At 49.2% G+C, this 19,715-nt stretch overlaps 1 protein-coding gene across 1 annotated transcript in view; it reads left to right on the top strand.

The window, feature by feature from the left end:
* Phactr3 (phosphatase and actin regulator 3) overlaps window positions 1-19,715 on the top strand; it is a 223,502-nt gene that overhangs the window by 163,354 nt on the left and 40,433 nt on the right. The window contains exon 8 of the mRNA XM_042055110.1: window positions 15,250-15,403. Within this exon, the coding sequence (XP_041911044.1) occupies window positions 15,250-15,403 (154 nt within the window). The remainder of the gene's footprint in view (window positions 1-15,249; window positions 15,404-19,715) is intronic.

The following is a 19,715-nucleotide window of genomic DNA, read 5'->3' as shown; positions in this document are numbered from 1 at the left end:
CAGCAGGTGACAGGTGTGTAAGGAGATTGTCAACAGCTTGCACCACTCTTGCTGTACCACCAAGTCTGCACCATCGTGGTCTCTATGCAGGCGACATGTGCTTATTGGCTGTCTGTGCCTGGTGCAGGTGCCTATGGAGGGCTTTCTGACAGTTAATAGTAATTATTGAGTTCTCTTTGCAGCTAACAGGTTTATGGGGGTAGAGGTTCCTCTTTATCACCAACTCTATTGCACTTAGGGTCACGTAAAAGTCATCCTCACAGCCACACCCAGATGAGTGTTTCCAGGAGGTTTAACTGTGAGGAAGGACTCATCCTAAGCATGGCTGGCTATGCAGAATGCGAGAGGAAGGGAAGAAGGGAGCAGAAGATGCTGCCGAGCAGGCACCCACCTCTTTCTGTTCCCTAAGGACACAGTATGAGTAGCCACCTAGGGCTCGTGCTGCATTGCCAGCCCCATTGCCACGTCTTCCCTTCTGTGATGACGGTACCCCACCAAACTATAACCCAGAATAAACTCTCCCTTCTCGTGTTACTTCCTTTTAATAATTTATTTGATTTTTATGTGTATGATCCTTTTAATAATTTATTTGATTTGTGTGAGTCAAAGTCTACATGGATGTAAGTGTGCACCACAGAGGTGCAGTGTGCACTGAGGCCAGAAGTAGCTTCCAGATCCTGTGGAACTGGGGTTACAGGTAGTTGTGAGCCACCATGTAGGTGCTGGGAACTGAACGGTCTGCTCTGCAAGAGTGGTTTCAAGCCATCTCTCCAGCCCCGTCTCAGGTCGCTTCCTGTCAGGCCATGATCTCACTGACATCTCCACATAGTTGAAGGGGTCTCGTGGAGGTCTCTTTGCTGTTAAAAGAGTCTCACAGAGACCCCTCTGTGCAGCTCGTAAATATGACAAGGGGATGCTGCTAGGCCCAGGCTTCCTACTCCCATGACTCCTTTGCACTTGAGAAATTTTTGTGCAACCCTGGGCATGTGGAACTACAAAGCAGGCATGCAAACAGCGTGCTCACTGCCTACGAGTCGAGCAGTTCTTTGGTGTGCACATCACCACTTTACCATTCATTAAAGGTGACAGGAGAGTTGTGCACCAGCGAGATGGACGCCCCGTTTGCAGACAGCACCAAATCTTGGCTGCGTATTGGAGCCTGCAGGCCACCGAGACTCTTCGGTGTCTTTCAGAGTAGATCGATGGTTTGATTTTACAGCCTCAATGCCAAGAAGGCTACCTTGCTTAAATATAGAGTTCAAAAATGACAGATGCGTCTAGGGCCGTATCAGAAATGGTTGAAATTCTGTCATAATCTAAAGCCAAAATTCATTAGATAACCTTTTGATTTTAAATTGAATTCAAGTCAGCAGCTCGGACATCAGTTTTTGAAGTGAAGCGGATTACCAACCCATTCTGAAGTTGCACTAACTTGGCACGTCCGTGCTAAGATTATCGCTGCTGGTGGGCACCACGGAGGGGCCTGAAGTTAGAGGGTCATCTTTGCTTTGCCATGCTGCAGTAACAAAATACCTGACACCAGGCAGTTTATAAAGGCTGGGAACTTCTCTTCTCCCACTTCTGGAATCTGGGGCCTCCATGATCAAGATGCTGTATGTTTAGGTGTGTGAGGGCGGCAGCGGGAAGCCAGCTGAACTCCGTGTTGTGTCTTTTGCAGATGTCTTAGTCTTATTCCCAACACAAAGGCTTTGTGCTCCAATAGCCTCAGCACCTTTACACCAACACCACCTGAACTGCAGAGGGACAACTTTAAAACTTCAAACCAATGTTAGTGGACGCTCCTCTGGACAGTTTATAGAGGCTCTTGGGTACCGTTAGGAGTCCCTGGGTGTTTACAAGGGTCTCCCTCTGTTGCATAAACAGACCTAGCAACAATGTCAGTCTCCCTATGATTCCCTTCTCCACCATAATGAAGGGATGGAGACATTCATGATGAGATGCACAGAGTTCTTTAAAATCAGCTGGGTATGGGCTGAAGAGATGGTTCTGCAGTTGAGAGCACTGACTTCTCTTCCAGAGGACCCAGGTTTGGTTCCCAGTACCCACATGGCAGCTCAAAACCTTTAGTAACTCCAGTTGCAGGGGATCTGATGGTCATCTACCCTCCAAGGCACAGCATGCATGTGGTGCACAGACACACACTCAGGCACACATAAATTACAGAAAATTAAATTATGTTTTCTAAATTTCTGCTTGTTTTGGTAACATTGCCAGAGTAAACATGCAGGCATGACAGCTCTCAGATGGCCACCACCCAGCACACCTCAGGTGTCTACGGACCTCACCTTCCTTCATTACTTACCAGGGGAGGGACAGAGTCGTGGGGTCAGCCCCAGACAGTTGAGAGTGACCTGGCTCCAGCTCCATGTGAACACAGATCACCCCGTCTTGCTCTCTTGGGACCCTGGATCTTGAAGAGTGATGCCTGGTGTCAGGGAAGTGGGGGGCCACCTGGAGACCATGCAAGCATGTCTAATCATAGTGTGAGAACAGGTGATCTGTTCACACTGTGTCTGTGTAAAAGGAACCACCCCCACTCCATCTCCTAGGTACAGCTGCCTCTCCAGGGGATTGCCTGGAGTCCAGTTCTTACCCAACATGGAGGAGGGGGCACATTCAGCACGTATCCAGGCATAGGTGCATAGATGAGACTTTTCCTCTTGCAGATGAGTGAGACCAGAACCCCAATTCCTCCTCCTCATCCCCACAATCACATAGAACTAGTAGGGAGAGCCTTCCCCCTGGCAGCCTTACCCAATCCGCTCCTTCTCTGTAGAGAGAAGCTATAGCCGCGTTACTCCAGGTGCCAGTGTGGTCCTGATGGTGGCAGCTGGTGGTGGAATGTGGTGCCCCTGTAATGGTGCTTACCTCTGGCTTCCTCACGACGCCTGTACCTCATGCCCAGGATTCTGTCCATCTTCTGTGACTAAGGGTTTGTTTATGTCTCTTAGCATTTATATGCGTACAATCAATATGTATGTGCGGAGATGGGAATAAGCATAATGATATTGTGTATGAAAACACCACGGTGAGCCCAGAGCTGTGCACTGACCTAAAACAGACTCAAAGAAATTCTCTCAAGGCATAAAAATATTCTCCCATTTTCTCCAAGAGTTGTAGTATTTTGGCTTGGGCAGGGTGGGATGGGTGGGGAGATACCGTATCTGAATTCTTTGCGTGGTCGGAAACAATCATCTTCCTTATATAGACCTGGAAGAGATGATCTTCTCGGCCTCTGTAGTCAGCATTTTCAAGTCAGGGTTCTGTCTGTGTAATGTTTGCTGCAGTCCTCCCAGTCTAGGGAGCTGGCGACTTAGTCACACTCAGGACATTTCACCTTCTTAACTGACTACTGCCCTGTGGGGAGTCTCGTTCTCTGGGTCACATCTACCCCTCCCCGAATCCTTCTCTTGGGTGGATAGGGCTCTAGATTATCCTTGGCCTAGGGAAGAAGTGGTGCTTCCGTCTGGCTTCTTCACTCATTTCTCCTCACACACGGGGTTGTAGAAGGAATCCACAGCCCCATTCCCACTGTTGAGTGAGTAATTAGTCTCTAGTCTTTGTTCAGCTGCAGCAGCTGCTGCTGGGCGCCTGGGAGGCATTCAGTTAGCGCAGGCCCAGCCCTGGCAGCTGCTGCGTGTGAGCCTTTGTGTGCGTGCCCTTCTATTTCTTTGGGGGATTACATAGTAGAGCGTCTGGGTCGTAGGAAGAGACGGACAGAGGCTGGGAAGATGGCTCAGTGGGTAGAGGGCTTGCTTGCCCTTCACATTGGAGGACCTGAGTTATGATCCTAGCATCCACGTAAAAACAAAGAACACCTGGGTCTACGTGGCAGCATGTGCCTTTAATCTCTGGGAATACAGAGGCAGGAGAATCCCTGGGGCGAGCCAGACTGTCTATCTAGACCATTCAGTGAGCTCCAGGTTCAGTGAGAGACCCTGTCTCAAAATATAAGATGGAGATTGAGGAAATACTTGTTTAATCTCTGACATCCATGCACATGCATGTGGACCCTCACGCTCACACACACACACATTCACACCCTTGAACATGCATGCATGCACGCAATCATGCACACACTCTCTGATGCCTGTTTACCCCTTAACCACTGCCATAGTGTGGAGTTCAAGCTCCTCCCACAGCCTTAAGCCATTGTAGGGGTGGGCATTAGTGCCTTAGTATCTCAGGTGGTTTTCGTTTGTGTTTTCATGTTGATTTAAAGTGTTGTACATTTTTTCATATGCCTATTTTCTGTCTCTTCAGACATTTGCCTAACGTTCAAGACAAGGCTTACAGGTGACACGCCCGGTACAGTCCTTCAGAGACGACTCACGTCCATTTTATCCCTTTCCAGGCTCCTCCCATGGCCATGCTCTGGAAGAGTGTGACTACCAAGTTCTTTCATGGCTTGGGCTTTTGGTTTGTGTGTCAGATGACTCTTTCAGACTCCAAGGTCACATGTGTTCCCTTCTGTTTCCTTCCGAAAGCTTGTCTTAGCATATCTTTAGGTATAATGTGTGGTATCAATGATGAATCAAAGTTTATCTAAATATGATTACTTACTTTCCCTGTACATTTGTTGAGAAGATGTTTCTCCATCTGAAGGCTCTTGCATCTTTGTCAACAAAGTCGTGTCTGTGTGTGGGGTCCAGCCCTTGGCCTTTCTCTCCTGTTCCTCTGACCCCCTGCCGCTCTAGCTGCCAACACCACACATCTTGGTTACCGTAGACTAATACGTTGTGAATCTGAGTAGCTTTAGCCCCTTTCTTACTTGGTTGGGCTTCATGTATGTGCAAGTGTACACGTGTTTGCGTGCACATATGCTGGTGTACACACATGAGTAGAGGCCCCATTTTTATAGACTATTAATTTTTTCTTGTAGAAATTTGCTACACTATCCACTTCTCTGCAGAGCCAGGGAGGATTCTGTAAGCTTTATATCAGTGTTCTTGTTTTAGTCTTCTGGTCTTTCCTTCAAAGTAAGTTAAGACATCATTGAATGAATTGTGAAGTAATTTTTCTTTAATTTCCTGAAATTTTTGTATAGTGTCTATGTTATTTAACCTGAAATATTTTATTAAAATCATTTTGTCTAAGTGTGTGTGTGCCTCATGTGTGTGCCTCATGTGTGTGCCTTGTGTGTGTGTGCCTTGTGTGTGTGCCTTGTGTGTGTGCCTTGTGTTTGTGCCTTGTGTGTGTGTGCCTTGTGTGTATGTGTGCCTTGTGTGTATGTGTGCCTTGTGTTTATGCCTTGTGTGTGTGTGTGCCTTGTGTGTATGTGTGCCTCGTGTGTGTGCCTTGTGTTGCATGTTTGTAAGTTTCAAACTAAAAGTTACTTCATACAATCCATCCCCACTATAGTTTCCTCTCCCTCCTCTGCCCTCCAGTTTCCCCACCTGCCCTCTCCCCAGATCTACTCCCCCTCCATTTCCCTTCAGAAAAGAGCAGGCCTCCCAGTGATATCAATTTAACGTGGCAGAACAAGATGCAATGGGACTTGGTACAAACCCTCATATCAAGGCTGGGCAAGGCAACCCAGCAGGAGAAAAGGTTCTAAAAGCAGGTGAAAGAGTCAGAGACACCCCCACTCCCAATGTTAGGAGTCCCCCAAACACCAAACTAACAATCATAACATATATGCAAAGGACGTAACTCAGACCCATGAAGGCTCCATGATGCTGCTTCAGTCTCTGTGAGCGCCTAGGAGCCCTGCTCAGGCAGAACTTGTAAAAGTGACCAACCAATGACTAGTCTAATTTGAGGCCCTCTCCACAAGGGAAGCCCATGCTGGACACTACCAGGATGACTAGGAACCGGAGGCTGGATATCCCAGAGACCTAGTATAGGGAAAAATCAATAAAATGATTCCTAATTGCTATCGTCATAGATCATTGCCTAGCCCAGTTGTCATCAGAGACTTCTGTTGGCCACTCGTGGGAGCAGATGAAGAGACCCACAGCCAAACGTTAGGTGAAGAGAGAGCCCAAACTGGAGATCTTCATCAGGTCCCTTGGAACTCAGAAAAGCCAGTGGAAGAAGTGGAGAAAGAATTGTAGGAGCCAGAGGAGTCAAAGACACCAAGAGAACACAACTCACAGAACCATCTAAAAGTTACTCTTATTTAATCGATACATCCTGAGTCATTGTGATTGTTCAGCTGAACTTTGGTAATCTATATGGCTCTAGAAATTATGTTTTTAGCTACCTTTCTATTACTGTGATAAAACACCATGACCGAAAGCAGCTTGGGGAGGACGGGGTTTACTGTATCTTACAGATTAGAGCCCATCATCCAGGAAAGCCAGGACAGGAACTCAGGGCAGAAGCTGAAACAGAGGGCATGCATGATGGGCATGGCTGAACACTGCTTACTGCTTGCTCCTCATGACTTGCTCAGCCTGCCTTCTTCTAGCACCCAGGACTACCAGTCCAGGGATGGCACTGCTCACAGTGGTGTGGGCGCTCCCACATCAAACATCCAGCAAGAAAATGCCCTATAGACACTAGTCCTTCAGGGAGACATTTTCTCAATTAAGATCTCTTCTTCCCAGATGACCTTGGGAAGTGAACATAAAAGTTTACATAAACACTAGCTAGCATGAGTTTATGTCATCTGAATGGCCAATTTACTAGCATAAAGCCACTGAAGGTGTCCTCCTGTATCTTTGAATATATGCAAACTTGGATGATATGTGATCTATAATGCCCACCTCCCTGCCCTTCTGCTTCTCCTTCCTCCTCCTTTTGGATCAGTGTGGCTAGAGCTTTGCCAGTTGTTTCACGGACTGACTTTTCCATTTCAGCGGATTTATTTTTAGTTAGTTTCCGCTCTGTACTTCCATATTGCTTTATGTCCCTCTCCATGGTTTTCCTTGTTCTTTTTCCAGGTTACCGAGGCATACTCTAAGGCTAATTGTTTTAATAAGGGCACTCAATGCCCTAAGCATCTCCTTAGCATCATTCTGGTATATTCTATTTGCTTCAGCATCCTCTGTATTTCTGTTGTAAGTTCTTCTTGGAACTTTGGGTTTCTCAGAAGTTAAATATATATTTTAATTTAGTCTGGTTATTTTTGAAGAGATCTTTTTTGTTATTGATTTCCAATTTTGTTCCACTCTAGTCTGAGGACATGTTTTTATATAAATTGCGGTCTTTGAAATCTATCGACTTGTTTCATGGCCCAGAGCAGGGTGTGTGTCCTGGTACAGAGGGCCTGCGTCCTTGGAGGGAATGCATGCTCTCTGACAATCTGCACGTGGATCTTGTATCAGCCTTGGTGTTGGAGGCTGTGTACAAGTCTGCCTTGCTGCCCAGGTTTCTGTTGACTGCTTAGGTGTGATGTAGGAGAGAGCTCTGAGACGCCCGGGTGCAACAGTGCCCTGCCTGCCTGTTTTCTCAGGCTTTCGGTTACAGATTCGGGAGCTCTAAAGAAAGGCCCACCATATTTAGGTTCTTTGTGACCCACATGCAGAGTGGCCTCTTTATGACAATGGAGTGACCCTTGATGCTGACAAAGGTGTTTGCTCTGAAACGCTCCCTGCCCGCGAACGCCCTTCTTCAGCTTCTCTGACCAGGATGAGACTAGGGTACCCTGCCCTCCTCTTTTGCTGTGGGTGTTTTGTGGCAGCAGAGACTTTTGTCCTACTTTTCACTCATGTTCCTTTCTGTATGGAGTGTTCAGAATATTTACAGGAGTATGCTTGGTTATCACATCTAGATTCACTGTGTGGTCATGTGCTCTTTTTTTAAAATAATATTTTATGTGTCTGTGTGTCTGCGTGTATACGTGTGCACCACACGTATGAAGGAGCCCAAGGAGGTCAGATTCCCTAGAACTGGAGTTACAGATGGTTATGAGCCTCCATGAGGGTGCTGGGAATCAAACCTGGGTCCTCTGCAAGAGCAGCCAGGTTTTAATGCTGAACCGTCTCCCAGCCTTGTTTGTTTTTGAGGCCTGTACTTGTATAGCAGAGCTGACCTCAAACAGACTCTATAGCTGAGGATGACCTTGGACTCGGATTCTCCCACTTCTGCTTCTCTAGCGCTGGGATAACAGGTGGCTGCCACTTGGCCTGGTCTTACACAGTGCTGGGGATTGAACTGTGGGCTTCATGTTTGCTGGGTGGGCAGTCTGCCCGCTGAGCCATACCCTGAAGTCTGATTATGCCGCCTTCACCTTGGGGGCGGTCACCTTACAGTGGTTGTGTCCTTTTCTCTTTCCGTCCTCCGCTGCTCTGATTGATGAACTCCGTTTTCTTGGGCTGGAGAAACGGCTCAGCAACTAGGAACATATTCTGCCCTTCCAAAGGACCTGAGTTCAGTTCCCAGCAACTGTGTTGGGCAGCTCACAACTGCCTTTAATTCAGGCTCCAGGGATCCAGTATCTTCTGGCCTTCAGAGAGACCTATACACACATGCAAATGCACATCATTAAAGAATAATTTTTAAAAGCCAGTTTTCTTTAAAGAAAATTAAGTAAGAATACATCTGCACATGGCAGGTGCCAGCCCCATACTCCTCTTTCCTTGTTTGGAGTTCAGGTTTCCATCTTAAGTCAGTTCTTTCCCTACTGCCTAAAGAACTTCTTTTAGTCATTGATTATTGTCGCTTTCTAATTCCCGAGACAGTGTTTGCCTTTATCCTGAGAGGTATTTTTGGCATGTGTGGAGCTGGAATTGCCTGAGTCGTCTCTCAGTGAGTGTCTTCTCAGTATGTCACTTCTGTGTGGCTGTGGATCCCTTCCGTACGTTCTCTCAAGGCCATTGAGGTGTTCTCACTGTCGGGGACAGTGATAACAGGCTCCACACATTTCCTTTGTGCTGCTGGAGCTTGGCCGAGCCCTTCCCGCTTTTCTGTAGGTGTGGGGAGTTTCGGTTGGCTGACACACATCGTGAATCTATTTCTTGGTTGTCGGATGCTCTTCCAGTCCTATAAATATCTGCTGAGTTTTATTCTGGGAAGCAGCTTGGTTACTTGGAAACGGCCTCACGCATCCTGGTGTGGCTTTTACAATTTCTTAGACAGAAGCTGCACTAAGCTCCCTCCGGCTGATCACTGCTCGTTCTGAAGACCAGGACCATCTGTATACCCTTTCCAGTGTCTGCACAATCACAGCACGTTCCGGCATGACTGGTGGGCACAGGCACAGCCACAGGTCTTCCAACGTCCCTAGTCATCAGGTAGAGCTTCCATGGCCCTCATTCATAGGCAGATACCAGCCCAGGGTGTAAGGGACTCTGCACATCCTGGGGTTATTGCTCAGCTTTCCAGCTGTGTGTCCCACAAACGTCAGCTGTGGGCCCCTTGGGCTCTTTGCTTCATCTCCTCAACTCTGACAGTTTCTGAGGCTCTTCCTGGGCCCCTGTAAGCCACAGCCCAGAATCCATCCCAAGGCATCTGCTGAACTCCTAGCAAGTCCCTCGTTCAGTGCTCACCTCTCCAGCTTCCCCGCCATGGATGCTTCTTTTCAGCATCTGGTGTCTACTATGCTTTGTTTTGGGGGTAAAAGGAGAACCCAGCTCATACAGATTGCCAGAAGCAGATATTGATTCTCTCACGCTCTCCTTTCTCTTTTCTATTCTTTATTGGCAGTGCCACATGTAGCCCAGGCTGGCCTGGAATTCAGGATGCAGCCCAGGCTGGATTTGAACTCCTGCTGTGTCCTCACTTGCATTCTGGATATGGAGGCACCTTCCCTGCAGGGCTTTTTTTTTTTTTTTTTTTTTTGTCATATTCTGTGCAGCAGGACTCTGCAGAGGTTGTCCAAGTTCAAACAGAGCAGAACAAGCAAGCAGAGCTCCCCATCTCTGCTGGGGCCACCCGATTCATGGCTCTCCACTGAGGCAACATGCTTCAGGCTCTTTAGATAGCACAGAAAGCTGTGGGGAGGAGGCACGGCCAAGCACACCTGCTGCATCTAAGTGCACTTCAGGCCGCTGCACCTGCTCTCGTCCTGTGTCTTTCCCTCCCTGTCATTGTTTATAGGTGCTAGGTGGGAGACAGGTGCACGACAAGAGGCACACTAGGACCCCTGGTGTCAGGGTGAGGAGGGTGGGTGCTGGGACAGCCCTGGGTTTCCCTTTTGGCCTGTCACTCATTTCTTTGTGCTCTGGCAGGGGGCCAACTGCTCACTTCTGTGCCAAGGGGGACATACCTTTTATACACGCAGGTACAGGTGCAGGCACAGGTGTAGAAGCTTATGTGGCAGGCTTGAATGGTAGGATGAAGTCAGGTCTGGATATGGAAATACTGAGCCCTCCACAGTTAGTGCTTAGCATCCAGGGGCCAGGGGAAGACGTGGAGAAATTGAGGGGATAGACAGGGAAAGGTCTAGGTCCTGAGCACTCCTGTATGAACAAGTGTGTGTGTGTACGGAGTGGCCGGGGTAACACAGGGTTAGGAGGGCACAGGGTGCTTCAGTGGCCTGGAAGGACAGAGCAGGTAGCAGCTGAGGGTTTCTGTGTTCCTGTGACATCAGGGTGGTAGAGGCAGAGATTGTCTGTAACCCGCCATCTCCCCTCTGGTGTGGATCATGGAGGCTAACGAGGCTGGGACTTGGGGAATGTGCAGAGTCTCTCGCAGTGTGCAGTACGCATGGGGAGCAAGCCAGTGGCCAGGTGCGGTGCTGTGCAGCATATCAGTTGCTGGATGGGCTACTCTGGTACCCAGGAAGGAACCAGCACCCCTTCTTCCTTCTCAACACCCTGACTTTCTGCCCGCATTTCTTGAATAAACACGTCTGCAGGGATGAAATATTTAGGTCAATCCCAAGAGTTTTAAAAAAGCCAGTTCTGGAAATCTGTGAATGAAGCCAGGTTTCCTTGTTTTATGGAGGATAAATTTTCCCCAGCATCTTTTCCAAAACCGCTCAGACACATTCTCCTTAGGCCCTTGTCTACTTTACACCAGGAAACTGTGTTTATGACAGAACAAACTCACAGTAAAGAAAACCAAAACGAGTGAGTAAAATGATTCTTGCCTTGCTTTAATCCTCAATTTGTAATGAAATTATGAATATTTACAAAATTGACTCCATGTTCATGTACCTCCATTATAATGTATTTCTCGTTTTCCTTGTTAATGTTATAAATGATTTCTGTTTCAGTAACATGTTGTCTTAGGGTTTCTATTACTGCGATGAAAGATCAAAAAGCAAGCTGGGGAGGAAAGGGTTTATTTGGCTCACACTTCTACAGCACTGTTCCTCACTGGAGGAAGTCAGGACAGGAACTCAAGCAGGGCAGGAACCTGGAGTCCGGAGCTGATGCAGAGGCCATGAAGGAGTGCTGCTTACTGGCTTGCTCCTCATGGCTTGCTTAGCCTGCTTTCTTATAGAACCCAGGACCACCAGCCCAGGGATGGCACCACCCACATCATTCTGAGCCCTCCCACATTGATCACTAACTAAGAAAGTGCCCTGCAAGCTTGCCTGAAGCCCTATCTTAAGGAGACATTTTCTCAATTGAGGTTCCCTTCTCTCTGATGACTCTAGCTTGTGTCATGTGGGCACAAAACTACCCAGCACACAGCCGGGTGGTGGTGGCGCACGCCTTTAATTCCAGCACTCAGGAGGCAGAGGCAAGTGGATCTCTGAGTTCGAGGCCAGCCTGGTCTACAAGAGCTAGTTCCAGGAGAGATTCCAAAGCTGCAGAGAAACCCTGTCTTGAAAAACAAAAACAAAAACAAACAAAAACGAAAAAGAAAAACTACCCAGTACACAAGTCTCTGCCGTTCTGAGTGGGTATAGAGAGACATAGATGGGAAGGTGTACCATGATTTAGCAGGTGCCCAGCCTCAGCCTCCTCCTACCTTCCTAAATGGAGCAAAGCCTTCTTTTATGTTCTTATGTAGCTGTCATATCAGAGACCATGCTGTCTGTCACCATGAAGCGGAAGCAGAGGCAAGAACTGAATCTGTAAACCACTTTATTCGGAGAGTTTGGTAGCAGAGGGTTAACACTGCAGAGATCTGCTACACCCATGAGTGAGGAAGCTGAGTGAGAGCTAAGGCTGCCAGCCAGGCAGGCACTTCCCCTCCTTGTCCTCTGTCACATGCCTGCCTAAGACCCTCAAATTCTTCTTGAGGCACCATCTGGGTTAGAGGTTATTTCAGAGGAAACAAATCGCTAGGAGTGTGTGAGAAGAGAGTTCCATCTACAGTGCAGACTACAGAACTGTTCTACAGAACATGGGGAGAGTCCTGTCTGTACCCTGTTGCTTCTCTGATTTGTTTTAAGACCTGGAAGATGGCTCCCAAAAATCAGATTTTTAGATCAAGGATCAAAGGCTAGGAAGATATAGGTGTGGTCCTGAGTCCTTGGAGCTGTAGGGGCAGGAAGTCTTGTCTTGTTTCTCAGCCCTTACTTCCTGTCTGCTCTTTCATAGACAGTCTAATCTCCAGACACGTGTTCCTGATGACCAGTCCCATCAGGCAGAAGGCACACTCAAATCCACGCGAAGTCCTTATCGTTTGTTGTTGTGGCTTGAGTAATAAATAGCAAACTCTAATAACCTCCAGCCTTGTCCTGGTGAAGACGGCCCAGAATTTCTTTCTGTGGCCCTACTGTGTGTCCTGTGGTGATCCTCAAGACTGGGAATACACAGACGAGAACTACTTTCTAATTCACAAAGATCTCATACTGGGAAAATTTCTACTTCTGGTCAGAGATACCAGCAAGGGGATCTCTCAGTTCAGAACAAATCCGGTCACATTTGTAACGATGAGACCCTAAGGCAGTCACAGTGACTTCAAGACATGCCTCCCTAAAACATGAGGATGCCTGCTACACAGTCAGTGACTCTTGTGACTGAGTATGCTGCAGGGCCAGGGAATGGCCTTCTTTCCTTTCCCGGGAGCAGCCCCCCGATGGTCATGAGGAACTCCTCCCTAGATCCTTGCAATGTCTTAAGTTCATGAAGTCACAGAAGGAAGCTTTTGCATCCCTTATGGGTAGAACCGCCAACTGAAACTGTGTGTGGCTTCTTAAGACAGTGAACCCACAGACTCAGGACACCATCAATGGCAAAGCCAGTAAAGCAGACTCACACTGCAACCCATGCCCAAACAACTTGCAATAATGTTTTGCTTCTCTCTAAGGCATATGAGGAACAACTTCCCATTAGAAACTCATGTAACATGAAGGGCCGGCTTGTTGGGGTTTCTGTCCCACCCAGACCCCAGTCCCTCACAGCTGGCAAGCCCCAAAGAAAATCACACGGAGAGTCTACATTAGGTTATAAACTGATTGGCCCATTAGCTCAGGCTTCTTGCTAACTTTTATCACTTATATTAACTCATTATTCTGATCTATGTTAGCCATGTGGCTCGGTACCTTTTTCAGTGGGGCAGATCACATCATACTTGGTGGTCTGGGCAGGACTGGGAGGAACGGGCTTCCTCCTTCCTAGTATTCTCCTGTTCTCATCGCCCTGCCTCTACTTCCTGTCTGGTTGACCCACCTATACTTCCTTCCTGGCCAATCAGCGTTTATTTAAAACATGATTGACAGAATACAGACAATTCTCCTGCACCACTTCCCCCTCTTTTTTTTTTTTAAACAAAGGAAAATATCCATAGTCCATTTGTTGGGAATGTGGGCATAGTATTCCAGGCTACTTCTGGCTGGTTAGGAGAGCTGATAATCTTATGGGGACCTAAAGAAAATTTTGAATTATCATCAAGTCCTGACTGGAGTATCCTGTGAGTCCTGATCATCTCAGGCAGCATCTTGAATCTGTTCTGGATGTAGAACTCAGACATCTGGGCCATCTGTTCCTACTGGAGATTTCTCAGGTGGTCTTCCTTGATCAAACTGGATTTTTCTTATCTCAGAATAAATCCACAGCCTCTCATTTTCTGTGGAAACAAAAGCAAAATCTTCAAAATCAATTTTGAAGTCAAGGTATTTTTAAAATACCTATCTTGGATTAATTCAGCAGCATTTATAAGCAAATATCTTTTAGCAGCTGTTGCTTCTTCCTCAGCATTCAAACAATTCAAAGAGAGCATAATAGCATACAGTATCAAGATTCTCTGTGTATTTTCCATCTTTATGTGGCTTTACTTTAACCTCTATTTCTTTTATTTTTACTTTTACTTTTAGAGACAGGTTCTCTGTATATCTTTGTCCTGGAATAACTCTGTAGACCAGGCTGTCCTCAGAGATCTCAGAGATCTGTCTGTCTCTGCCTTCCCAGTGCTAGGATTAAAGGTGTCTGCCACCACACCTTGAATTCACAGAGGTCTGTCTGCCTCTGCTTCCCAAACTTTGGGATTAAAGGTGTGTGCTACCATACCTTGAAGTCACAGAGGTCAATCTACCTCTGCCTCACAAGTGTTGGGATTAAAGGTGTGTACCGCCACAAATTCAAGCCTCAGCAGAATTCTGATTTTGTGTTTTATCTCCCAAATTCCTCTTAAAGGATCGCATGCTATATATTTGCTTGTTTTGTGTTTCTGTGGGGGCTGGCTCTGTCTCAGGCTGTTTCCTTTCTTATTTCTTCAGTGATGTTTATGGTATGTATGCACATGTAAGATGCAACTCAGCCAGGCAGACCCAAGGGCAGCCTGGTGATTCATTCATGGGCAGGATTCTTCACTGACTGCCTCTGGTGTCCTTGTCTCTCTGGGGAAAGTGGCTGTCATTGAGCCAAAGTCTAGTGGAGGAGACAGATGACGGACAGTTAACAAATGTCAGTCAAAGGAAGTAAGACAGGAGGCTGGGGTCATGGCGGAGACTCTGATCCAGTGGTGTCCCACGTCCAGGAAGAGGTCATTATAGGCAGCATCAGCAGGGCAGAGGGAGGCAGAGGAGCTTCTGGGCAGCGTGCTCTCGGTACTGAAAGTACAAGTGTGTGGTTAGACAGTGGAAGGTGCCGGGGGGGCGGGGGGTTGACAAGGCAGCACTACTCAGGGTTTGCTGTCACAGCCACTGCAGGTAGAGTTACTCTGTAATTCATGGCCCCGGGTGCAAATGGCTTCGGAAGACGATATGGGCCATGGCCGTTCAAGTGCCTAGTTCTTGGATGATCCCTACTGTGGAGCATGTGACGGTGTGGCATCGTGTACCCCTACCCTGCCCACTGAACCCCTGGAAAGCAGCACGGTGTAGCATGTGTGGACTCCCACTTTCAGCTCCTGGCCCCAGGTCCATGCTCCTGACTGCATCCCCTGAAGGTGGTATGAAGCTGGTCCGCTAAGATATGTTTCTCATCCCGGTGGGTCCCACAGGAACTTTGCCAAGGAAATGCAAGAAGGAGCTGCTGGCCGTGAAGCTGAGGAACCGGCCAAGCAAGCAGGAGCTAGAGGACCGGAACATCTTCCCCAGGAGGACCGATGAGGAGAGGCAGGAGATCCGACAACAGATAGAAATGAAGCTCTCCAAGTAAGTGCCACATGCAGACCCATGCAGAGGCCTCCCGGCCCTGCTGGGCAGAGCGCGCAGATGGGGAAGGGTCCACACAGGTCGTTCAGCCCTTGACGCTGTGTGGGGACAGATAGCTCTCTGTTGTGGTTGCCTGTGTGCCTGTGGCTCAGCAGCATCCCTGGCCTCTGCCTATCATATTCGAAGTTTTCTCAGATATCACCAACTCACTCCACGATGAGCCAGTGGTCTGCGTGAGTCCGGGAAGATGTGTGAAGGAGGGAGGGCCTGGACCAAATGGCTGAGGACATGGTTTCTGCGGCACGGCTGGCTATAGACTGCCCCTCAGAGCTTCTGTCCAATTATCTTCCTCTAAGAACACAGGTCCTACTTTGCTAGATCATCTGAGTCTGTTGGAAGAAGCTAATGTCTAAATACAGTGAATACATGAATGTCTAAATACATTGTCACACTTTGGGGGACAGAATGTGCACCTCATTCTATGTGCTACAGGATGAGGGATGCACTAACAATTCCTACACTCAGTCACCGTTGGGGCCAGGCTCTCCTCTTGCCTCAAAGTCTTGTCTGTGGCCCACAAGAACAAGTGATGTCCTACAGTCTCTGAAGGCCATCAAGTGATGGTTGCTCACCCTGGGTGAAGACAGACTGTGCTGTGGGTCAGTCCAGAGGGGAACTGCCTGGCCTTGGGGCTTCAGAGTATTCATAGAGGGTGGGGCTGTGGAGGGCGGGGCTGTGGAGGGCGGGGCCATGGATTGTGGCACTGTGGAGGGCGGGGCTGATGATGGTGGAGCTGTGGAGGGCGGGGCTGTGGAGGGTGGAGCTGCGGAGGGTGGGATTGTGGAGGGCGGGGCTAAGGATGGTGGGGCTGTGGAGGGTGGAGCTGCGGAGGGTGGAGCTGTGGAAGGCGGGGCTATGGAGGGCGGGGCTGTAGAGGGCGGGGCTGTAGAGGGTGGGCCTGTGGAGGGTGGAGCTGTGGAGGGCGGGGCTAAGGATGGTGGTGCTGTGGAGGGTGGGGCTGTGGAGGGCGGGGCTGTGGAGGGTGGAGCTACGGAGGGCGGGGCTATGGATTGTGGAGCTGTGGAGGGTGGGATTGTGGAGGGTGGGATTGTGGAGGGCGGGGCTGTGGAGGGAGGGGGTGTGGAGGGCGGGGCTGCGGAGGGCGTGGCTGCGGAGGGTGGCCCTGCGGAAGGAGGGGGTGTGGATCACTTGCTACCTGTGGACAACAGTGTTGCCCAGCACCTCAGGAGGGGGTCTGTGGAGTTGGGCTAAGGAGAAGCTGCAAGCAGCTTAGCTGCAAAGGGTGGGCCTGGAAGCTGTGGAGCTACTCGGTTTGGGAATTTCTAGGTCCGGGATTCCCCTTGGTTCACAGAACCAGGAACTAATTTTAGACTCTGGGATCGAGTGTAGTAGCTCCTCCGTTGCTTGTCACCACGTCTGAGAACAGACAAGCGTCCCAGAATTAGATTCAGAGAGCAGGAGGCGCTGAGTCTCCCTTGGAGGTTAGAGGTGGCCTCTGGTGTCCCCGTATCTCCCTGCAGGAGCGGTCTAATTAGCCCTCTGCCCGTGTGCCATCTTAGGACCTTCCACATTCTACTGCTGAATAATTCAGCCTCCGGTTGCCATAGCAACACATCATCTTTGGTATTCCCAGGAGTGTTGGGTTTTCCTTAGTTTTTTTTTTTTTTCTATTTCCAAATCTTAAAATTTTTATCTTCTGTGTGTTGTGGGGCTTCTCTGAGTGAAGGAATCCTTGTCTCCCACGCATGCACACCCAGCATGCCTAGTCTGGGTCCCACTGTGAAGTTGGGGTGAAAGTCTGTGATGATGCCCGTCCCTTCCTGCAGGGTTGCTGAGCTTGCCCTTCCCATGTAAGTGGGTGAGCAGGCGAAGTCCTGGTCTGGCATGGACAAAGGTGTCCTGGGAATCGCATGCAAAGGCCTGTGTGCCCCCTTGGTGCTGTCCACACACACTCTCAAGAGCATAAAATACAAAGATACCACTGACAGGGTCCCATAGTGTAGCTTGGGTGGACCTTGAAGTCCAGACCCTCCTGCCTCAGTCTCCCCTGCACTGGAGTCTGAGTGTGTGCTGGCTGTCACTCTCAAGTGCTGACCGCATGCTGCGAGCTGAGTTTATCCGCTCCCGTCTCCGCCATCCTTGCAGCTACAGGGTGATGGAGAGAGGTCCTTACTTCCTGTTTCTCATGCTTTGGGGAGCGGTTGTGGTGTCCTGCCAAGGTGCTGTGGGAGGAAAAGGAGGGGAACTAATCGGACAGTCCCAGAGTGCCCAGCCAGCCCCCCGCTGTGAAGCCTTCCAGACAGTAAGGCACCAAGAGGTGCTCTAGCTTGGCCATCGCTTGACTCCTATGGGTTTCGGCTTCATGTGGGGTGCACTCGGAATCCTGACTAAAGACAAAAGACACTGTGCCTGGTGCACAGATGTCTGAACCCACAGGCGGCAGAAGAAGGAATGCAGAGTTACCCCCACACATAGGTTAGAGATGGGGAGATACTTTGTGAAAATATTCAGAAACGAGCTTGGCCTCAGGAAGGTGGGTTTAGATGGTAGTGCCCCATCACAGCTGTGGCTAAGAATTCCCCCCACTTTAGAAAGTGGAGACAGTGGGGCTGGTAGCTTTTTAAAGATTCCGGGTCACTCAAAAGGGACAAGATCACATTCCTGGCAGGAGGTCCTGACTGATAATGGCTACTGCCAAGGCCAGGCATCTCCCGGGGTTGCTTGTCATAGGCACAAACTCTAGAAGCCACCAGCAGGCCTCCTGGTCTGAATAAACGGGGTCACAGGTGCTAACAGCCCATGTGGCCTTAGAGCCTCGCTATGGAGCAGACGACAGCCTTGTCCCTAGATGAGTTAGTTGACGGCTTGTTTGGGCCAAGGCTCTGGACAGGCACCTCTGGAGTAATGCATTGCATGGCTTCTTCTTCAGGCTCCCTGGGGGAGGCCTTTGTTCTGGGGCTGAGTGAGAGGCTGATTAAGCTCAATAGCCTCCTCCAGGGGTTGGCACTTAGCGCATTAGCACAGCGGTTAAATGATCCCAGCTTCTCTCTGTACACTGTGTTCTGCCACATCCAGAACAGACTGCTACCACTGGGCCCACAGAGAACGCAGGGTCTCAAGGCAAACAGCACCACCAGTCAGTCACTTCTCCCGCGCTTGTTCGCCTTGAACTCTGCAACGTTTTAGGAGGTTGCGTGATGCTCCACATGTTCTGCTGAGGCTGCAGAGGAGGTCACGCGTGGTGTGAACTCTCATGTCTGTAGACACAGGGCTTTGGGAATATGCAATCTTCTCGACTTAACAGGAAAAACACCTGCTGCTCCTAGTTGCTCAAAAGCCAGTCCTGTCTGGAGTGTGTGCATCCACCACATAGGCAGAGGTCACACTCTTAACAAACTTCAGAGTGTCTTTGCTTCGAGTCTCTGTCCTGCCCTGACTTTGAATGTGTATGAGCCCAGTTAACCATGGGCACTTTAAATCCAATCCTGTGAGCATCGGCCTCGGAGGCCGTCATGGTCATAAGGGAGCGGCTGCTCCAGTCCGGCTTGCTTGTTTGGAGCTGTGCACTCACAGTCCCCGTGGAGGCTTGCCCAGGTGTCCTGGGGTGGCTTCTCTGCATAACTCCAGTTTTCACATGAGGGAAATGAACATACCACCAAGCCACAGGCAACAGGTAACTTGAGCATAACCTATCCTTGGTGTAAAGCCCTGGCCAGTTGTGTTAGCACGCGTAAACTCAACTCCGCCCCCACTGGAAGCAACTGGACTCTCAGGAGAGGGTATAGGCAAGCAATGGGGTCTGTGCCATCAGTCTGGAAGAGACAAGAAGCAAGGTTGCTCTGAGCTCAGCAGCTTCGTGCTATCCCCTTTGTGTGAGGTGTGCCCAGTGCTGTCTCCGGAATTACATGGCAGGGAACATTGGTGGACAGTTGTTCCTCTGATGCTTTCTGGTTCCCATATCTGGTTCTCAGAGGATGTCTGTGAAGTGCAGATCTCCAGAACCTCCTTCCATCTCCTAAGTGGGCAGCAGGGGAGGGAGAGGGAGGAGAGAAAGAGAGAGTCAGGAACAGTGCGTCTCTGCGAGTGTACACACACATAAGGAGCACATGACATAGTCCAAGCGTGGTGTCTGAGGACAACCTCAGGTGTCGTTCCCACCTTGTTTGACTTAAAGTCTCCTGTTGCTGACGGCCACTCATACCAGGCTACCCGGCCTTGAGCTTTCCGTCATTCTCCCGTCTCACTTAAGTGCTGGAATTACTGATGTGTACCACATCTGGCTTTACGCTGG

Source organism: Arvicola amphibius, chromosome 5, assembly GCF_903992535.2.
Source record: "Arvicola amphibius chromosome 5, mArvAmp1.2, whole genome shotgun sequence".
In the NCBI taxonomy this organism is placed as follows: Eukaryota; Metazoa; Chordata; class Mammalia; order Rodentia; family Cricetidae; genus Arvicola; species Arvicola amphibius.
This window is presented reverse-complemented; position numbering and strand designations above follow the sequence as displayed.